The 18,884-nt window shown below is 54.7% G+C and overlaps 2 protein-coding genes across 4 annotated transcripts in view; one reads left to right on the top strand and one right to left on the bottom strand.

The window, feature by feature from the left end:
• The window catches only part of LOC136558314 (transmembrane protein 263-like), a 200,830-nt gene extending 195,360 nt beyond the window's left edge, over positions 1–5,470 (top strand). The window contains exon 3 of the mRNA XM_066552675.1: positions 617–5,470. Coding sequence (XP_066408772.1) covers positions 617–903 — 287 coding nt within the window. The 3' untranslated portion in view covers positions 904–5,470. The remainder of the gene's footprint in view (positions 1–616) is intronic.
• Positions 5,471–7,963: 2,493 nt separating this feature from the next.
• CHST1 (carbohydrate sulfotransferase 1) lies at positions 7,964–17,139 on the bottom strand. Of its 3 annotated transcripts, none has more exons than XM_066552672.1 (2): positions 17,030–17,139; positions 7,964–9,963 (listed from the first exon to the last, which is right to left on the bottom strand). In XM_066552672.1, exon 2 carries the CDS (start codon positions 9,917–9,919, stop codon positions 8,660–8,662), a length of 1,260 nt encoding a protein of 419 aa, XP_066408769.1. In that variant the 5' UTR covers positions 9,920–9,963; positions 17,030–17,139; the 3' UTR covers positions 7,964–8,659. The 3 variants fall into 3 exon arrangements, with proteins under 3 accessions (XP_066408769.1, XP_066408770.1, XP_066408771.1); XM_066552673.1 differs by lacking the exon at positions 17,030–17,139 and adding an exon at positions 16,703–16,862; XM_066552674.1 differs by lacking the exon at positions 17,030–17,139 and adding an exon at positions 10,965–11,673.
• Between the last annotated feature and the right edge of the window lie 1,745 nt (positions 17,140–18,884).

The raw sequence follows: 18,884 nt of genomic DNA, 5'->3' as shown, positions 1-18,884 counted from the left end.
TACATAGCTGGGATCTCTGGAGGGCTTGTACAACCCGAGGTGACGTTTCTGTCACTGTATCTTTACTGCAGTTTGCTATCTCTGCTCACTCAATTACAGCTCTTGCAGATAAGTCTGTGCTCCATTCCACATCTGACATGAGCCCAGACCTGCTTCCAAACAGATGCTTCTGAGGACCTGCAGGCCACACAAACATCAGCTGTTGCTGTCTGTAGTTCATGCCTCCTGTGCTGGAATTAGTCTTTGTGATTTACTGGCATTAGCCAACACGCACGGGAGGGAAATTGTATCTCTTGTAAAGTGGGATTTGCTTTGCACTGCAGCACCAAGGCTTGCAAATTTGGGGCTGTAACTGACCTGCGTTTTTCCCTTCTCTGCCACACAGGCAATTCTGTTCCCACTCCTACCCTCTCAAAGTCCTTTCCTGCTATGCCATAGGCCTGGATTGCCTTGGTTTCTCCTTCAGGCACCAAGAGGTCTACGGCTGCAAGGCAAGGCATTATGCACATGAAAGCATGTGCCATGTGCCAGGACAACCATCCTCAGCTGGAAAGGGTGCCCAGGGAGGTCTCCGGCATGACCACTTCTGACATTCCCTTTCTCTCTCTCCCCACAGATGCCAGCAAGGACCACCCACAGCAGCAGGCAGGAGTCATCTGGAGAGTGACAGGTGGCCTATTCAGTATCACCCGGGGAGCTGTGGGGGCCACACTGGGAGGAGTTGCCTGGGTGGGCAGTAAGAGTCTGGAGCTCACCAAAACAGCTGTGACCAGTGTCCCCGCTGCCGGCGTTGGACTGGTGAAGGGCAGCGTCTCAGCAGTGACCGGCGGCGTCGGAGCTGTGGGCAGCGCAGTGGCCAGCAAAGTCCCTTTCACTGCAAAGAAGAAGGACAAGGCTGACTAATCCCTGTCACAGCTCCCTTCCAAAAGATCAACCTGCCCATACTGTCCCCCTACCCAGCACCTCTTTGAGTTGGAACCAGCCGCTTCAGGGAGGCTCGAGCACCCGAGCAGACTCTGGCTGCAGCCTGCTCAGCACCGCCTGCCTAGCTCAGAGCTCACAGAGCCACTGTCAATGCCTTTCACTCCCATCACCTACTGGGAACCATCTTCACTCTGAGGACTTTAAAGGCGCGGTTGTCTCTGTCTTGTAGTTTCCTTCCTCCCTTCTTGTTCTTGTAAGCATGGAGGGATGGGAGAAGGCATCAGGCTCCATCTGCCTGGAGGTGAAGGGAGTAACAGGGGATGGGGAGGAACTATGCCTGGCTTGAAGTGTGGGTTGTGTAGTCAAATTCAACTTCAGCTGGAAAGACAGCCTCTGAAACACCCCTTCCCTCTGGAAGGTGTGTTTGGGAGGTGTGCCTGGCAGAGAACTGCAGAAGTCCCATCGACACAAAGGTGATATACTGTGAAGAGGGGAAGCCTCCCTCCTGCCCTGCACCTGTTTTCTTTGCAAGGCCCATCCCCACAAGCTGCTCCCAGTCACTTACTCCCTGGCTGAATTGAACCCTTCAGAGAGGGAACCCTCTAGCTGAGCAGAGCAGCTCTGGGGTGATGCCACACCAGAGCATGATACATCCCAGACCATCAACTTCTGCACAGATTTTCTTGGTGAGAGGGAGGAATATGAAAGCTGCTGTATGTTCCCATTTGAGGAAGGAGCTGACAGTGGCATTTGCCAGGCCTCTGTGATATTGCAGTTCAGGCAGTGATGTTCCACAGAGAGACCAGGCCTTTTTTTGACCCTTGAAGTCCTTCCAGTATCCCATTTTGTAACAAGGGCATTTTGTCTCTTGGCCACGCTCACACTCCACAGACGTCACTAGTAACCAGGAGCAAGTGTGTTCCCAAATGCCATCCAAATTCTGCTTCAGGGATGGTGGGGAGGCTGAGAGTCTTGCTCTCCCCATGACTCAGCACCCTGGGAGTGGGGGCCTGGGTGTGAGTGGGCTGCACCATGTTGGAAAACACTTCCCAAGGGGCTGAGCATGCTCCAACAGCAGTTAGCCTGCACAGGGCACCAGCAACTCCTCTTCTACACACTGCTCCTGCGGCCCCAGCCCGGCTCCTCTAAAGGACCATGTTGCACTAAATAGCCCACCCGTAGTTGTAGTGCCGCAGAAACCCAGACACCTGCATCCATCTGGGAGTCACAGCCATCCTCAGCCTGACCCCTGATGCTCAAGGGGCCATGTGACATTGTACAGACACATACAAACACAAACATGCACTCACTCACTCCCTCCAAGGTCCCCTGTAATTCTTGGGATGAAGAAAGCCCCAGGCTCCACCATTAACTCTGCTGCTCCTGGCTTTGGCAGGTGATTTGCCTAGGTCTGTAGGTGTTGGATGCATAGGCAAGGGAAGCAGTGCTTGCGCTGTATTTTATAAACATGCGTGTGTGTTAGCGGGCGTGTAAGTCCACAGGCATGTCTTCAGCCAGGGAATCAAACCTGTGCCACTGCTGCAGAGGAGTTCACACAGTCATCTTTGGCACTTCCAGAGTATAGTTTTTATATAGGGGTCCTGGTCAAAAGAAAAATCATGTTTTAGAGGATGTTTTGCCCTCTGTTGCCCAAGAGCATAGTTTATTGAAACCAAAGGAATGTGAAAAATCCCCTTTCTCTTGTCTATGCTGTTTGTTTTCTCTCAGCCCTATCTTTTGGACGTTGAAGCCAACTTTCTTGATCTTCATTTCCCCTTGGAGGTCATTGCACTTCCTGACTGCTCTCTTGTGCTTAGGACTTAGACATCAGGGAATATTTAAGTACAACACACATAAACCCCCACCACCATTTTTGCTGAATGTTCTTGAGCTTGTGATGCAGTTTTCGTTCTGACCTTTATTAGATCCACATTTTGGGATGTATGTTTCTGTGTCCCCCTGATAATCATGCTGGTGTTAGTCATTCTCCATACCCTTTGCTAGGTAGCCCCTGCTGTTTGCAGTGGTAAGAAGCTGCTGATCTCCACAGTTTGCTACTCCTGACAGCATGAGAAAGTTTTGACTTACATTTTTGTTTCTGAAGAGGAAGCAGCATTTGGTAGGTATGTGCATTTCCTCACTTTGTGTCCTTTGTTCTGGTGAAGGCCAAGTTGACTCTGACATGCCGGTTTTGTCTCTGAAGGCAGTGGCTTCACAGAAAGATCAGGCCTTGATGTGTGCCTGTACTTTGCTGGGATGCTCGTGGCAGTTGTCAAGGCCAGAAGAAGTCCTGTCTGTTCTCCCTTTGTCTCAAACGCCCTGCAAAGCTGGAGGACAGTTTGCACTGCGTGGATCTCTGCTCACTGCTCTCCCTGAGCACAACTCATCTCTTATTCCAGATCACAGACTGCCTCTGAAGCGAGCTCTAACCCCAAAGCTGAATGCTGCTTATGTGTAACTAGCTGTGTTGTCACCAACCCTCTGAGAAAGATAGCTTCTGGCCATTGGGACAGAAGAGTCTTCTTCCTCAATGTCTCTCCCAGGTCTTGGACAGGAGAAGATAGAATGTAAGAACCTTCGGCAGCCAGCCCTGGGTGGGTGGTGGGAGGCTGGTTGTGCTTTTGGCTAAATAGTGTTTCTTGCTGGGGGAGGCAGTACATCCTGCCCAAGCTGTTGTCTGCAGGCCCTGTGTGTACACAGCAGGCATGGCAAATGGGATAAAGGTGATGTAAGGAAAGCCACTGGGGCCCTGAGGGTTTCCCATCTTTTTATTTCTTCTCTTCTGTGCATCCTTGCAGGAAATAGAGTAAAGCCTATCATTTGTCTGGAACTGCCATTTCCTTGCAGGATGGCCTGGAGAAGGAGATGAGCTGGAGAGGAGAACTCACAGCCTAAATCACTGTTCTTACAGCCCAGCTAAAAGGACAGCTCAGGGACCGTGAGTAGCAAGAGATCAAATTAGCAGGCAGGGGTAGAAGATTAAATCTACTCCAAAAACAAGGCCTCACACTGCTAAACAGGCATTCAGGAATAAGTGACTCTCCAGGACTCAAAGGCTTTAAGAAAGTCTGTGCTAGGCCTGCTCATTTCACCATGGTGACCCAGTCCCAGCCTGCTTTTCTGGGCATTTACAGTGCCAGAGCAGAGGGAAAACAGGGTCAGTCTTCCCAGTCTAAAAGTAAAGATGCCTTCTGACAGCTTTGGTTGCAGGACAGTGGGATTTGGATTGAACGGGGAAGCTGTTGGCTCTTGTCAGATGCCCTCTCTTTCCTCCTCCCTCACTACAGAGACTCCAGTCACCCAGGCCACTGGTGCAGCCCTTCTCTCACTGCACAGTCATGGTACAACAGGCAAAAACTGTGTTGTGCATAAATCCCGTGGCTACTAGATGGGGTAGCTTGGCACAAAATAGGAGGGGGTGGCATCAGGGTAGAGGGAAGGATTAAAGGGAGTTTATACACAGAAGATGAGGAGAGAGTGGTGTGACAAGAGGACTTGAGGAGTGGGGGAACAAGAAAACGAGGACCATGGAAAGAATTTGTTTCTTAGGACAGGCTTTGAATCAGAAGATGAGTGCAATGGAGTTTGTCCTAGGGAAGAGCACAGAAAGGGGAGTGAATCAATGTGGATTTTGGTGTGTGGTGGTGGCACATGCCTGGCTTGTGCCCTGCTTCCATAGTAATGATGATTGCTAGCAGTTTCCATTTAGATCAGTGGATGGTTGAAGCATCAGATCAGCTCCCTTCTTATCACCCACCCTTCCCAAATCTCCCCCAGGCTTTTGTCATGATCTCCCCATGATGGGGCTGGGTCTCCCCCATGGTGGAGCTGGGATGTGGCCATGTCTGCAGCCCTGTGTCCCACCTTGCCTGGCTCTTCCCTGTGCCTGACAAACATGTCCTGGCTGAAAGGAGACCCACAGGTGCATCCTCTCCTCCTTTTTCCCTGACCTTAGTCTCAATATCCTTTACTTTTTTATCCCTCTCTTAGCTTTTGGTCTTGCCCGTGGATAGAGCTCCCCAAAGCTTTTGGTGAGACCTTCATTAAACATCCATACTCTCAGTGTCTGGAAGGGCAGAGGGTGATTGCCCCTGCAGCTCCCCTGGGAGAGAAGTGCATGTCTTCCACCCTTCTCTGTCCCCTTGTGTTTTGTGTGTGGAAAATCTTAACCCGCTTCTTTTTCTCTGGGTTCCCTTGTTGGCTCTTATCCCTGTGGGTGGGTCATTTCCGTGTCTCCTTTGCAAAGTCATCCTTGTAAAAACAACAGCATGAGTGGGAATATGGAGATGGTTAGAGAGAGCCGCAGAGCCAGGGCCCAACTCTGCTCTGTAGGAGCTGAGGAGGCCTTTGGCAACTCAAAACTGTGGCCACACGGTCCTGTGCACAGTGCTGGGCTCCAGAGAACACTTTTGTTCTTTATCATTTCATTGTCTGTAATTGGTTTCCTACTGAATTTGTTTGCTTGGTTTGTTTTGCAGTGTGTTTCTGGGAATATTCTGCATCTCTGTATTTTAATTACAGTAAAATTTGAGGATAAAAACCGTGATTATGCTGGCTCTTGTTCCTAGTGGGGGGAAATGAGGAGAGGATGCACAATTGAAGGAAGATGTTAGAGATTCCTTGGGAAATTAGATCTCTCCCCTAAGGGCTCTGGATGAGGCACCAAGCAAGGCAGAATCTCCATCCCTGCTTAAACTAGGACATAGCTTTCAAGTGTGGTTCAAAAGCCATTTTGCTGCAGGCACCTTTCCTGATTGGAATGGTAAGAACAGTTTGGATAAGACTTCTAAACTCAATTTTTTGTGTTGGTTTAAAGACCAGTGCATAAGAGGGCTTTCAGGCTGGGGACAGCTGGCCTAGCCCTGAAAGTGGGATCTCAGCAGCTGAAGATGGGAAATTTTGCCTCTACAGCCGCTGTTCCTTCAGGCAGGTTTGCATAGCCACTTTTCCCAGCTGAGGAAGCAAATTCTGCTCACAGCAGCCTGCTCCTTCTGCAGGAGATGGGGGTTTGACATCCCTCCCCAGGGCTGCAGCGAGCCCCCATGAGGCAGCCTGACCCTCTGCTGGCTGGCTGGCAGTGTTGGTGCTGGGGGGCACAGCCAACAACTCCAGGCACCTCATCTGCTCCCTGGAATGCACAGCCCTCAGGGAAGACTGCAGGCCAGTGGCTGGGCAAGGCTGGATCAGTCACAAGACAGGGTGTCCCTTTTACTGGGTCGAGGCCAGGAGCCAACAGCTCAGCATTTGTTAAGTGCTGACAAAAGGACTAATTTAGTAACTAATAACAGGGCAATCAAGCCATTTATTTGGTTGGCATTTTGCTGCCAGCTGCTTGGGAAGAGCAGCACACAGTGCACCAATAAGGCTGTCTGCAGCCACCTCTGCCACCTGCCCCATTCCGCCGTCCTCGCTTGCAGACTCAGCCAGGCAGTGTGGCTTGGGAGGCGCCAAGCTGGTGGCAGGAGCGGGTTTGGCAATGACAGGTGGGTGAAGACACCTGGGGACGTGGTCTCTTCCAGGGGCTCCCCTATGCCCACTGTGGGGAGGGAGATGAGGAAAGTGCCCATCCCACAGCAAGTGCACACTGTGCCCCCATTCCTCCTCCCAGAGCTGGAACCATCCATGTAGCCTTGCAGACAGCACAGATGAAGTACAGGTGCTGGAACCGTGAGCCCTGAGAAGCTCTCAGGTACTTCACAGCTTCTCACCTTTCCTGCAGCCCAGCTGGTTTGCCACATTAAGCCAAGTCGCAAAACACCACCAACAAGCTGCTCCTCCAGTGGTCTTTTAGGGGTGAAAGGATGGTGCAAAATCACCTATAGTTACAGCCTTGTCCTGTCTCACTCAGGCAGTGTGTCCCATCCCCCTGTGTGCAACTGCAGCACCCAGTCTTCTCCCAAGAAAGAGTGAGCAAAAGCTGCTGGGCAGCAGAGCTCGGAAGAGACCTTTGGAGAGAAGACCTGCCCAGGTAGGTGGGCTGTGGGTGGCTCAGACACCTCTGGGCCTGGAGCGGGACCAAAGCTGGGAGTGTGCAGCTATGAGTAGATGTCACAAGTTGTGATCTCATCTCTCTGTGGGTCACTGCCCTGCCTGGCTCCAGGAGCAACTGGAAAACTGCTGGGCTACTGTTGTCCTCTGTACTCAGGGGACTGGCCCCAGTGGCTTCCCATCTGCAGCTGCTTGTGGTCTGCAGGACGTGTCTCGACTGTTGGGACTGCCCCAGCTGGGTTGGAGGAGCTGGCCAGCTGTTTCATCAGACAGGGATCAAGTAGACCAGCAATGTCTTGTGTAAGGCTTTCAATGTTCCTGCCCTGCAAGCCTGGCTCCCCCATTCAGCAGCTTTCTGACCTGCCTGTCATGGTTGTAGCTGGCATGCAGCTGCCAGAAAAATGTGGCCATATCAGACCTCCAAACTCAACCAGCCTAGAACGTACCCATATTTATGTGGCAGCTGCATGCCAGCTACAGCCATGACATCTGCCCAGCCCACGGGCCCAGGTGTCTTGCAGACAGCAGGCAGCTCATGAAGGAATAATTGTGTATTTTCAGGATCATTTGGTAAGTTCATTTTCATTCTGGCAGTTTCATGACCTGCACCACAGCAGCTTCCCTGTCCTCCAGGGCAGGCCATGCCTGGCATCAGCACTGTCAGATATGGTGGGGGGCAGCCTGATAGGAATGGGTTCACTGTGCTGGTGCCATTAGCACTCTGGAGTCAGGCACTCCAGCAAGTCTCATGCCCCCATGCAAACCAGCAAGTTTTCAGGTCAGTAAATAACCATGGGTTCTTGCTTTTGGCTTAACTGCTTGCATTTTGACACACTTCAGATGCAAACATGCACACGCCTGGAGGCGGCTGCAGCTCCCTGCCCCCCTGGTGGCTGTGGTGTCCCCTCTCCCCCAGCCTTGTCCTACCCGCTCCCAGCCTCGCTCCTGGCCTCGCAGGAGGTGGGCAAACCAGGAGATGCTGCTGTTTGCCTGGTGGTGCATCCACCGCAGTATACTTGCTGAGGTCTTTCAGTTGAAGTTCACCCCCAGGTCAGTTTTATTGCACTTTTATTTACAGAAAACACAGAAATAAAGCATTAAATGTGTTGGGCTTTTACCAAATGACCCAATCGCTTTCTTCCCTTTTTTTTTTTCTTCTTCCTTTTAGTGGGCTTTTGGCACAAAGAAATATCACAGGTGTTACCAAACAACCATGTAGGAGCAGCTGACCAACTGCCCAGCCCCATTACAGGACTTAAACAGACAGACATGTCGCACTGAGATCAAAAATGAGGAGGTTGTTACACTTTCAGCTTCCAGTCTAACGTGTTCATTTGGGGCAGGGGAAGTTATTCTGGAGGGGATGACACCATTCATAAATTATATTTATATTTACCTCTTACATTGTAAAAGTAAACAGTGCAAAAGTACAGTACCCCAGACACCCTTCGGTTTGGAAAGCTTGAAGGTTGCTTTATACATTTTGTGTGTTTTGTAAACATTGTTACCCATCCAGAGTTCTAGCTCTTGATTGGAGACACCCAACTCCTCCTGGCATCCAAAATGTATTGAGGGGCAGCAGTCACTTCCCCTGGACTCGGCCTTTGAGATTCCCGCTCAAGGTTTAGTGCAAATTTTGGAGAGAAAAAGACAAGAGAGAGAAAGAGGGGGAAACAAAAGGAAAGAAAATAAAATAAGGCATCAGTTAGAAACAGTACGCATCAAAACCAGGCCCGTTGGGGCTGCCTTAGGAGAAGGGCAGGAAGTCTCTCTCCTCCACCAGGCTGATGGAGAGGTTCTTCAGCTCCTCCTCGGAGCCAGCAGTTTTGTAGCCGAGCTGTGCCAGCACCTGTTGGCAGGCGTGCTGGGTGAATGCCACGATCTCATAGGACAGACGGAAGCGCCACTTCTCCGCCGTCGCCGCTGAGTTGCGCACCGTCCCATACTTGTGTTTGGAGGAGGACCTGTCTCCTCGGGTGTTGTTCTGTATCCAGCGCTCCACGTTGCTGTCCATGGGGATGCCCAGGAAATCATAGATCTCCTCAGTCTTTTTCATGGGGTTCCTGGCCAGGTCTTCATACCGCACCAGCATGTACTTGCCCTTGAGCCATGGTGGCCGGTTGAGGCCGGTGGACACAGAGTTCCAGAAGTCCTCGCACACTGTGGTGAGCTGGGTCACGTCCAGGTTGTATGGCTTCCTGCCAGTGCCGTCCCAGATCCTCCACAGCCTGTAGGTGTCTCGGAAGGTCTCACTCCGGGATGCCAGGATCCCCCGGGGGTCCCTCACCAGCTGGATGACCTTCAGGTTCAGCCGTGGGTCCTCCACCAGGGCCCGGAGGTCACTGACCTCAGGCACCCGTACGGTTTTGATGGCCACGTGGCCGTGCTCTCTGCAGGACTCAGTGGCCAGTGTCAGGTTCAAGGTCCCACACTTCTTCACGCAGTCTCCTTCCTCCAAGTGGAGATCCACAGCTCCCAGGGACTCACATACAGGCGGTGAGCACAGGGCTTTGCTGGCTCCCCTGCGGAAGAGGCGGTCGGTGGTGTGGTTGACAGGCTGGGGCTTGATGTAGTTCTCCAGGAAGTAGAGGTCACAGTCATACAGGCTCCTCAGCAGGTCTCGGCTGGCGCCCAGCATGACCCGCCTGTCTGTCGTACTCTTGCTCTGGGTCAACTTTGGGATCAGGGTGTACTGGACATGGTAGAGGGGCTCAAATAAATAGAAGACATCGAAGTGCTGGTTGAACAGCTGCCCGACAAATGAGGAGCCGCTGCGGGTGGTGGCAAGGATGAGAACATGAGTCTTCCTGGAGAGGTTGTACGGGAAAGTGGGATTCTCGTCGCACAGCCTGTCAGCCACATCAGTGTCCTGGCTCAGGCTGCAGTTCACAGGATTAGGGATGGGGCAGCTGTGGAAGGACTTGGCAGTGAAGGTCCGAATTGCTGTGTACTGGATTGCAATGGATGCCAAGGCTAGGAGGAGTACAGCCTTCCAGGAACATTGCATGGCTGGTCACCTTCATGGAGCTTCTTCGCAGGTCGTCTTGGTGTCTGCAACCCAACAGAGAATTCACAGGCTGAGCAAGGACTGCCAAGTATCCAACTGATGCAGATACCAACAAATGCCCTCCTAATGTATGTTCATCAGTCATAACCATGTGAATCCCAGTCACACACTGCCGAGCCCCATTTCAGACAAGAAAAATAGCAGGCAGAGGCTGGCAAGCCTGGAGAAACATGTCCAGCCAGGACTTCAGCCCTGTTCCTTCGAGGCTGTGGGTGTACATAAATCTTGTGGGCCCTAGCTCACCCCATGCGCTGCAGCCCAGGGAGGGGGATGTTAGAACCTGGTGGTGACACTGGCTCCATCCAGCTGCTTCAAACTCTCTTCCCCAGCTGCCTTGTGAGTCACTTGTCCCTTGGAACCCCAGTGCAGGAGCTGTGGCAGGGAAAGGTCAGGGGATGGTGCTATTATGTCTCCATCCATTCTGTCCAGCTGTCAGGATAAGGCATGGCCCATCCAGGCCAGCAACCTCCTGCCTGGGGGAGTGGCAATGTCTCTCCTGGAGCTGCAAACCTCTTTGCACAGAGGTCCAACAGCCAGCTCGGTCTGTCAGCCTCTGGGGACGAGTGCAGCCAGAGCTGTGCCCTCCAGCAATGAGCTCATGGGGCTGGTAAGATCCTGCTCCACTCTGGGATTCAGGGCTCTCCTATTCTGAGCACTAGAGGGTAAAAACAATGCTACAAAGGAGGAAGCATGCGAAACTGCATCTCTTCCATACTCTATTGCCAACCAGGGCAGTAGCCCTTGGCACCAGGGATGGGTGCAAGGAAGAGTGGGGCTGTAGTTGCAAAGAACAACTTCAGTGGTGCTAGCCCTGCCTTGCTGCTGCCCACAGACGGGCAAGGGTAGGGGAAACTGAGCAGGACCATTGGATGGGATGCTCAGGGACCATGACCGGGGGGAGGACCTGTCATTCCTGGGGAGCTGCCACATTGCTGGGAGGGGATGTAACTGTGGTGCTGCTTCAGTATTCCCCCTGTTCACTAACCAGATAATGTTCATGGACTGCCTGCTGCTCTCCACAGCACAGACATTTCACATCCGCATACTATTGCCACCGGGGGATCAGGGTGAGGCTGGGAGATGGAACATAGAGGATGCACCCCAGAAACTCCAAACAAGCTAAAGCACCTGTGTGTGGGAGACACACCAGTATAAGCAATGGTTTTAAAGCTCCCCTGCACCTATCTTCCTTCCATGTCTCTCCTCCCACAGTGTGGTACATTCACCTGCCCATCCACCTCCAGCAAACCAAGGGGACAAGACCCAAGTATCTCTGCTCCTCGCCCAGCAGAGCCCACTGTATCATCATTGCCATTGCTTCCTCTTGCCTGCTCTCTGTGGGTCCCCAAGGAGAACAACGTGCTGGCCCCAAGCTCATGGTGAGTGCCTGGTCCCCTGCTCAGCACCAGGTCACTGTGGGTGGGACTGTCAGAGCCAGTGCTGCTGCTGCTTGTACAAGGTCTCTGAGGGACAGCAGTGGACCAGTGATGGATTTCAGCATGAGGGCTGTTCTAGCCCAGAGCACACTGAAATCCCTGATGGGCTTGGGACAGTGCAATGTTCCTGGTGTGTGGTCCCTGCAGAGCCCACAGCAGCTGCCATGGTGTGTTGTTCCCATGTCCTCAATATGCTCCACGCCCCAGGGAGACCTTGTCAGCCATCAAGTGACGCCAGGAGGGCAGCTCAGACCTACAGGTGAGTAAAAAAGCCTTGCTTTTTTAAAATTAATATTTTTATTGTTTACTGATTGCCCCAGCTGATTTGTGGAGGCAGGGAGCTTCAGGAACTATCAACTCCAGTGACCTCTCACTGGGAGCAGGGGTTTAGAGCAGGACCCCAGGACAGGAGGGCTGGCACAGCTGTTGCATGCAGCTGCCCACCAGCACTCCCTGTGTCTGTGCACTAAGTGCTGTGCTTTAGACCCAAAATGATGCTTTGAATACAGGGTGCTTTCACCTCGACTGCTGCCTGCCAAGGATTGTGGTGCATGGCTGGAGGACCAAAGTCAGAGATGCTTGGCTATTGCTGCTGCTGGATTTGGGTTACCCACCCTGAAAAGGGGAAACTCCACCCCAGTGTCAACATGGGATTCTAGCCCTTGGATAAAGTGTTTTTCCAGGTCTGGTAAGGCAGAACAGGACAGGAGAGTCCCTGCTGGGGTCTCCTGGCCCAAGTGTCTTCTGCATGCTACCTAGGTGGAAGCTGCAGTGGGAATGCTTTCCTGCTCTCTAGTGATGGCCAACCACACTGCATCCCTCACACAACCTCAGCTCCTACTCTTTGCTCCATTGCTGATGGATGCTGGAGCAGATGAGACTCAGATCGTCCTGATTATAGCAGAAACCTGCTACCAGCTCCCAAAAAAAGGCAAACCAGAGATCAGATGCCTTCTTGGTCCCAATTCTCACCAGATCACTCACTGGCTGTGAGCATTTCAGGTTCTCCACCCACACTGACCCATTCCCCTTTGCAATGTCCCAAGTGGCAGAGGGGAAAAAACGGGGCGTTGATTCACCTCCTTGACTGAGCAAGTGCTAAACCCAGCCCAGCTTCAGCCTTTGCTGCCCCTTGACGTGTGCCCTGCCCATCTGCTGAGCTGCAATCAGGGAGGGGAAGGTTTTGGGAGAAGACTTCCCTCCCTGATGTCTCATCTGTGGCCTTTAAAGCCAGCCAGAGCCTCCTCTCACCTCCCAGCTGGCTCTTCTGCCTCCTCCCATCACTGCCTGTCTCTGAGGGGCTGCAGTTCCTGCTCAATCCTGCCCTGGGCTCGAGGGACAGTGGCCACTGGCAGCTGGGTGCTCTGGAGGAGCTCCCGGGGCAGCAAAAGCACATAGCACCTGGGAGCTGCCAGGACAACTGAGGATCACTTTTATTCCCACCGCCCCTTGTTCATCTGTCAGACAGAGCCAGGCTGGTGTGACCACCTGCCAAGGAGGAGCTGTGCTGGGCTCCACATGGCTCGGAGGGGCCAGCTGAGCAGTGGCTGCAGCCACCATGCCCCAGGAGGATGTGTCCTGCACACGAGCACAGCAGGACAGCTGCTTGTACTCCCATTCCCACCCTGAGGAACTTTCTTCTTAAACTGGCCTGATAGCCAGGGCTGGCAGCTCAGACAGCAGCTGAGAGAGGGCCATGCCCACATGGAGCTGCATCTGAGAGTCCTGTGTGAGGCATGGATCGTTTTGGCTCCTCAGCCCCTGACCATGGGAGTCATTGGATACACTGGCCTCCTAGATGGTTCTGTGCTAGAAGTGTTCTCAGTCGAAATCACCCTCTGCTCTGTCTCCAGCTCAGCTCCACCAAAGATGATGAGCAAATGCAGCCCAAGGGGGGGAGCCAAGTTCAGTGTGTCCCTCCAGGGAGTTGGGACTATGAGAGGGAGCATGGGGTGGGGGTACATCACTCACACCTTCCAGCCCCTGGCACTGCTGGTACTGCAAGGGGCCTGCCAGAAGGCACATGGGCTCTTTTGGGACTCTGCTGGGGCCACCACTGCCCCTTTCCCAACCCTAACCCCCTTGTGGTCACAGCATGACAGACGGCACTCTGCTGCCTTGCCTGCATTTCTGTGCAGCTGCCTGCAGTCGCACTGGGACCCGGCTGTCCGCAAGGGACACACAGCATCCGGCAACCAGCTCTAAGTGCAGCAGGAGGCCAGCCAGGGCCTGGCACAGGGACAGCAGCATTGTCTGTGCGAAGAGGAAGGTGCTGAGCCTTTCCTCTCTCCTGCTCCACTTCCCGCAGCCTTGAGCCTAGAGGAAGGGAAAGGATGGGCGCAGGCAGCGGAACCTCCCCCACCCTGTACACCTGCCAACGGCAGCAGATACGTAATCACCTGCCTTCCTCTTCCTCCTCTGCTGACTCCCAGCACTGCTCTGAGGGAGATGAGGAGGCAAGAAGCCAGCAAGACAGCCCCGGCGTGCCGGGGAGATCGGAGGTGATGAATTAAGCTAAATGGCATCTGTGAGTCACCGGTGCGGTGCGGGGAGCAGTGAATGCAGCCGGCCGGCCATGGTGCAGCAGGCGCCGGGAGCTCCTGTTCTGGGCATGGTTTGATGGGAATTACCTGCTTTTGGAGCCATGCAGCCAGGCCGTGGCACTGAAGGCTGCACTGGCAGCTGAGTTCAGGCGCTGCCAGGCAGGCTGGAGTCCGTGGGGAAGTTGCAGGGGTCAGTACCTCTCACAGGTCTGCTCCGCTCCAAAAGCAGCTAGGTGTAATGCAGGGCAGTGTCTCATGGCACTGTGGCACTCCCATCCTCATGGGGCACTCCCATAGCATCTCCACATGGGCAGCTGCCTTGACTCCAGCCCCAAGCCTTCCCTGAAATTCCCTTGCTCCCCAGAGTTGGCCATGTTCAGGCAACTCGGGAGTGATGGCAGCTTTATGCAGGAGCCTTTGCAGTTACTGCTACTGCTGTCCTGAAGGCTCTCTCACAGGGCAGTCATAAGAACCCTGCCCTTTTGGTTGCCTTCCAGGCTGTCCCCCTCTCTCAACAGCTCCCCAGAAGCTGTACCCTCAGCCTGGCTGGGCTCATGCTGAGCTCCCTTTCCACTGTCAGGGAAACCTCTCTGCTTCCCCATGGCAGGAAGGAAGGGAAAAGGGAGCTAAAGAAGGTGTGAGGGTCTGTGCAACAGACATGCCTGCTCCAGCCTTTGTAAAAGCCCTGGCACACTGGAGGAGTGCCTGAGCCTTGCCAGTTCTTCCCGCAGGCCTGCCTGGTGCCAGTCCAGCTACCGGCACCCTCTACCCCCATAACCGATTCCCGCCAGCAAGGCTGTTTCCATGGAAACGGCAGAGTGACTCAGGACTTTGGGACCAGCTGGAAAACACAACTGTGAGCAGTGATCGCCTGAGAAGCGCCGGGCTGGGGTCTCAGTGCCAGGGAGAGGGGTGGATGGCTGCAGGAGTGGGCAGGGCTGCCTGCCCACATGCTGGGCACAGGCACACTGGGCACAGAGGGGCACACCCTGCACAAGGCCATGGGTTGTAAGGCAAAACCCCTCTCCTGACACAAGTGAGACTGCACCAGGCTCACCAGGGGACGCATCCCAAAATGTGACTCATGGCAGAAAACCCCTCTTCCCCCTTTCCCTTCCCCCACCCAGAGACTCATGCCTGCATAGTCACCCAGAGAATTCACAGCACCAACTTCAGCGCCTGCTCAGCCCTGCACCTGCACCTCTGTCCCCTGCCCAGCATGTAACACCCCTGCATGCCGTGCCCAGAGCAGTACGGCTTGTTGAGGGCTGCTGGAGGGGACAAGTGGCAGCCAGCACCCTGCAGTGCCCCCCCTGCCCAGCCAGCAGCTCCCTCCTGCAGCCCCACTCCTCCCCATCTCACCACCCAGGCACAAAAGTTAAGTCGCAGGTTTGCAAAACAACTCTCAGCCAGTGACCCACTGGCAAAGGCCCTAACACATGCCAGCATTCTCCCACTGAGCAAAGAGTTTATCCTGTACAACAACATTGTGGCCACCGAGGCAGGGAAGACAGGCTTCTGGTGGGGCGCAAGCACCCACTTGGTCGCAGTGGCTTAGTCATGCTGTTGGCTCTGCAAAGGCTGGCGGACACCAAACACGCCTGTGGGCTACCCAGCCTGGGCTGCACCCCACCACTCCCCAGAGGAAAGAGAGACCACTGAGAAAAAGCAGTGCTGAGCTGTCCCCGATCCCCTACTTGACTCTGGGCACCACCACAGACACGTGAGCAGGGCTGGTCTCTGCCCCCAAGCCCCCCCTCAGCAAGCCCCACCAACATGAGATCCTGATGTGGTGGAAATGAATTCTCAGCCTTGCCTCCTCTTCAGCCGTACAGGATTAGAGCTTCCCTACAGTCACAGCTCCAAATGCCAGCTGGGACTCGTGCCTGCTACCTTCCTTGGGTGCCTCACCGTGTGCCAAGTGGAGGTGCTTCATGCCCCCTTCATTCTGCTCTTGCATTCATCACCTCCTGGAGCACTTTTCTTATGATAAGGCACAGGACTCCTGCGCTCAAAGCCATCCTGGCATGTCCCCTGTTCCCCTACCTCTGTTCTTCCTCTCTGCATTTCAGTGGGACCAACAGATCCCTTAACACCAGAAGATTACTGCCCACTTTGACCAGCACTTAAACAGTGCAGGACTTTCAACAGGGAATCAGTCTCTTTCCTACTGGCACACAGCACACACATTTTCACTTAATTAATCACTATCAAGTTATGCCAACCAACCCCAGCCGGTCCCAGAGTTTTCTTATCACAACATCCACCTGTGCCTGTTTATCCCTCATCCACTGAACTGCATCTGCCTCTTCCCGAGGATGCAAACGCCTCGGTAAACCAAATACAGGGGTTTTTGTGCTCTCCACCTTCCCCTGAGCCACCCACCAGCCTGCTGGTTCCTTCTCACTCCCAGAGCACTCCCTGGCAGGAGCTGGGAAGGCTCTTCTGGGATGAACGCGCTCATTCACCACCTCAAAACACTCTTTTTGCAACGTCCCTAACCTACGGCCGCGTAAAGAGCCCAAATCTCGAACCGCACAGCTTTCCCGTAGGATTGCTCCATGCTATGGCGTGCTTGCACCCCACTCTGCGAGGTCTCCTCGTCAGCCTGCGCCCTCACGGCAGGTTTCTCAGACCGCCTGGAGGTCTGACAGCAAACGCCGGGGCATTTGCTCCTCCGGCTGGCGCGGCTACGCGGCCGGGCAGGGCATCTGGCCTCCGTGTGCCACCGGGGACTTACTCACTTGCTCCAGGCGCAGCTCCTCGCCCAGCAGCAGCCCAAGTTTCGCGGCAGCTCGTTCCCCCGGCGATCTGGGGCCAGGGCTGCTGTGCCCCCGCCACTAAGGCAGCCCCGGGCGGCGGCTCCCCCTGGGCGTTCGCAGCCCGGGCCGGGGTCCCGCCGCAGCCAGGCTGGGCACCAGGGGGAAAAGTCCTTCCCGCCGCTGCGGGCAACGTCGCGCTGCCTTGGAAAGTTGGTGGCGCGGAAAGGGTTACGAGAGAGCCCCAGCCCGCCGCCCCCGGGCACCCCCGCCGATCTGCGCAGCTCTCCCCCCACCGCCGGCGCCCCTTACCTGGCGGAACGCCCCGGCGGGCCGCCCCCCGCATCCCCGGCCGCGGATCCTGGGGCGGGGGACGCCGAGCCCGGCCCGGCCCGGGGGCGGCAGCCGGCGGAGCTCAGCGGGCGGCGCTGCGGGGGCTCATCCCTGCCCGCGCTGCCGCCCTGCCCTGCCCTGCCCGCGCGGGCACCCGCCGAGCGGGGCCGCCTCTCCACGCCCTCCGCGCCGGGCGAGGGGCGGGCGGTGAGGGGGCTGCGCCGCTTCCCTCCCTCCCTTCCTCCCTCGGGCCGGCAGCGCGCACGGGCGCACGCAGCACAGCGCCAGGCACCGGCAGAGCCTCCGCTCCGCGCCGCCCGTGCCGCGCCGCCCGCTCACCGCAGCCCGGCCGCCGGGCCCCCCGGCTTTGCCGGGCAGGAAACTCCCCTTTCCTTATTTACCTCCCCGAGGCGCCCGGCCGGAGCGGCCAGAGCCCCTCCCGTCGCGGGGGCGGGAGGGGGCCCGGTGAGGCTCCCCCCGTGAGATGTGTCCCCCAGGCTGGGTGCTGACAGGGACAGGCGATCCCTGCGGCCCGGGGATCGCCTGTCCCTCACACCCTCCGCTCACCCCACTGTGTCCCCTCGGACCCTGACGGACTCAGTAGTGACGATGGTGCACATTCATCCCCTTGTTTTCCGGTGGCCTTTGCTCATCAAAAACAATATTGCCACGGGGACTGGTTCTCCAGTGCCAGGAATCCTCCTTGGGCCGCCTAAATCAGGGCTCACCACCACGGGCAGAGTCCAAAAACATCCTCAGTGGTGCCAGTGCAAAAATACTGGCAGGTGATGGCACCTTCCCACCATCCATCCCACCTTGGATGGATGAGGACAAGAGGAAAAGAAGCATGGGGGTGTGTCAGAGCAGCTGAAGTGGCTGTGCTCTGACAGTCACATTCCTCCTTCTGCTTCTGTTCGACCCCTAGAAACAGGTCAGACATTTACTCTTGGCAACTTTTGAATGTTTCCCTCTTATCTAGCGCTTGCCAACTAAACTGCATTTTTAGCAGTTTAACTGCAGCTCTGCTGAAATGGCAGCTGCCAGCAAAAGATAGGTTACGATTCTGGAGATGCAACAATGGATATTCATTTTTTATATCCCTGTTTTATTTGGGGTATGTTTGGAGCTGCCTGGGCACTGGACACAGCAGTTTTCTTCTTACCTCCACATGAGCAACATCCATCTCCTGAAAAATCCTGAGCTCTGCAAGCAGCTGTCTCCCAGCTCAGGGGTTTCCAAATCTTTACCTCTGACTCTAGGATTGGCAGCATGTAACTGTGGGATCACAGGACCAGCATGATCAGCAGCCGCTCGGAACTACACTTGGCAGAGAGCAGGCTACGAGTAGCAGTGGGGCCCAGGTCTCTGCGCTGCACTTGTGTCAAGAGAAAAATAAATCCCTGGGAACACTGGGCTCGCCTTCCACTCTCAGAGGCCTGCCAGGCTGCGACAGTGAGTTCAGAGCTATGAGATTGCCTTTAAAACTCAGGAAGCACAACGGCAGATTGTCACGTTTGTTGTTTAGCATTTTGGACTTACATTTGCTGTTTTAGGAGTACTCAGATCTTGTGTGTCCAAAAATACTGGTATTTCTCAAGTTTTTTACAATATCCTGACAGCCCTAGCCCTCTTAATCTAATTTTAGAAAACTTTGTAGGGATTTTATATTTATAAACAGTTGGTGCTTAAATATTATTTCCCTCACCATAGCAACAGCTCCCCATTGTAGCATTCGCTATACAGTGCTGTTGCATTGGTGTATTCCTGTTTTGAATGAGAAAGCCCTGAAGCCACTCTCTCTCTTGCTTGTTTTCGTACACCTCGCAAATGACAA

This window comes from Molothrus aeneus, chromosome 6 (genome assembly GCF_037042795.1).
Source record: "Molothrus aeneus isolate 106 chromosome 6, BPBGC_Maene_1.0, whole genome shotgun sequence".
Taxonomy (NCBI): domain Eukaryota; kingdom Metazoa; phylum Chordata; class Aves; order Passeriformes; family Icteridae; genus Molothrus; species Molothrus aeneus.
This window is presented reverse-complemented; position numbering and strand designations above follow the sequence as displayed.

Excerpts from the sequence above, each read along its gene's own strand:
- CHST1 (XM_066552672.1), bottom strand. The coding sequence starts at position 9,919 with ATGCAATGTTCCTGGAAGGCTGTACTCCTCCTAGCCTTGGCATCCATT.